This window comes from Diospyros lotus, chromosome 3 (assembly GCF_014633365.1).
Source record: "Diospyros lotus cultivar Yz01 chromosome 3, ASM1463336v1, whole genome shotgun sequence".
Taxonomy (NCBI): domain Eukaryota; kingdom Viridiplantae; phylum Streptophyta; class Magnoliopsida; order Ericales; family Ebenaceae; genus Diospyros; species Diospyros lotus.
This window is the reverse complement of record NC_068340.1, coordinates 17,118,659-17,120,874: the sequence shown is the minus strand read 5'-3', so window position 1 is coordinate 17,120,874 and position 2,216 is coordinate 17,118,659. Positions and strand designations below refer to the sequence as shown.

Below are 2,216 nucleotides of genomic sequence, written 5' to 3'. Positions count from 1 at the left end.
TACCGCTGGGTTCCAGCCACTCGATTTGCGACCTTAATTTTGTTTCGTTCCGGCGAACTTGTTTGCATTTTCGAAACTTCCCGGCCAATATATTAAATATTTTTTTTAAAAAAGTATTGGAAAAATATTGAGGATCTGAAATGAAATTTTCTAGTTGGTGTTCCCGAACGTGGAATAGCGGTGGAATGTCGTTACTGGCCCCCACATTCTATATAAAGCCTCCGCCTGCTTGCGTCCTCCGACAAACCCACGCCCAACTCGTTTCTTCTTCCTTCCCCGCTCTCTTTCTCTCTCTCTCACACTCGTTTCACGTTCTTCTTTCCCCTGTCTCTCTCTCTCTCTCTCTCTCACACTCGCTTCACGTTCTTCCTTCCCCTGTCTCTCTCTCTCTCTCTCTCACACTCGCTTCACGTTCTTCCTTCCCCTGTCTCTCTCTCTCTCCCTTGGCTGCTTCTTGATTGATCGGCATGTCCACATCAAGCTGCACCGTTAATCCATTCTCGACATTAATAACTCCCTCGACATCTTCTTCATCTTCAGCTCCGACGACACCGCTGGCCGATCCGCAAGGCGGCGGCGTTCCAAGACCGCCAGTGGCGGCGATTCAAAGCCCTTGCGCGGCGTGCAAGATCCTCCGGCGGCGTTGTGTCGACAAGTGCGTTCTGGCGCCCTACTTCCCGCCTAATGATCCTCTCAGGTTCACCATTGCTCACAGAGTCTTCGGCGCGAGCAACATCATCAAGTTTTTGCAGGTAATTAATTTAATTATTTAATTAACTCATCTCTCTTTTGTGTTGTTAATTAACTGGTCATTCATCGTTAATTGATGATGAGTTCACACTCGCTTGATGATCATCTGAATCAATGTAAACTGGATTGTCTTTTCAAGTCACTATATTTCAAAAGTCGACTTAATTAATTAACAAATTTTACGTAGTTAATTAGTAATTATTAATATTATATAACTATATATATCAACTGCGATCCAACTCTTAATTAATTTCCTGCAGGAGCTGCCGGAGTCGAAGAGAGCCGACGCAGTGAGCAGCATGGTGTACGAAGCGAATGCGAGAATCAGAGATCCGGTGTACGGCTCCGCCGGCGCCATATGCCATCTCCAGCAGCAAGTTAGCGAGCTTCAAGCGGAGTTGGCCAGGGCACAAGCCGAACTTGCTAACATGCAATGCCAGCATGCTAATTTGCTCGCTTTTATTTGCAGCGGCAACTCTCCAGCATCGGATGATCAAGAACAAACCTACTACGAACAGCCGGTTGGCAGTGGCTGTGATGTTGCAGGCTTCTCCTTTGATGATACCAGTTTTGCCCAGGCTTGGGAATCTCTTTGGACATGAGCCGGCTCATGATCTTACACAAAATTCACAACTCTACGAATCTTTTTCTCCTGATGAATTACTCGATCGGAAGAACTGTAATAATTAATTGAAGAGATCAATTTCATCGATGTTTGCTTGCAGACCTTTTGCCTACCTTGTAATCTTCAAATTAAGAACAACAGAAAAAGAATCATATGTTCGCCAAAATATATACATATGTATAATCCCATAAGTTAGTTTGGTGGGTGTAAAAGTATAAATGACAAGAGTTAATTCACGTTTGGGCATGGATTATTAAGTGGTGTTTAGATTAAAAATATAAAAGATAATTTACCCTCCATCTACTAATTTAATTAGCTGAAAATTTTAGATAAAATTAATGGTACTTAATAGTTTAATAATTTAATTTAATATATTATCAAAGTACATTAATATTCAAATGAATTTAGATGTTATTAACTCATAAATAAATTATTAATGATTGAATAAAAGATCCAATCACCATGTACTATTTTAAAAACAAAAATTTAGGGTCAGCACCATCAAGATTGACTCCTTAGAGAGTGTACTTGCAAGAGAACAAGACGATTGTTGATTCTCTAATATAACTTTCATCTCTTTTAAATTAGTGACCGAATGTAAAAAGAGTAATGATGAACTTGTAATCAATTGATTTTACATATAGGGATCCCCTTTGTGAAGAGTGAAAGAGACAAAATTTTTGGAGTTATTCTTGAGATTTGGGATTCTAGAATTTTTTTTAATATTTTCAAATTTCATTGTTATTAAATATTTAAAATTATTTCTAAGATTTATTCAAATTCTCAATATATTTTCCAAGATTATCTATTTTCCAAGATTATATTCAAGATATCTATCTTG

At 38.9% G+C, this 2,216-nt stretch overlaps 1 protein-coding gene across 1 annotated transcript; it reads left to right on the top strand.

Annotated features, from left to right (window-relative positions):
- Positions 1-263: 263 nt before the first annotated feature.
- On the top strand, positions 264-1,462 carry LOC127797812 (LOB domain-containing protein 1-like). Its single transcript, XM_052330969.1, has 2 exons — positions 264-752; positions 1,011-1,462. Exons 1-2 carry the CDS (start codon positions 468-470, stop codon positions 1,350-1,352), a joined length of 627 nt encoding a protein of 208 aa, XP_052186929.1. The 5' UTR covers positions 264-467; the 3' UTR covers positions 1,353-1,462.
- Positions 1,463-2,216: the final 754 nt, after the last annotated feature.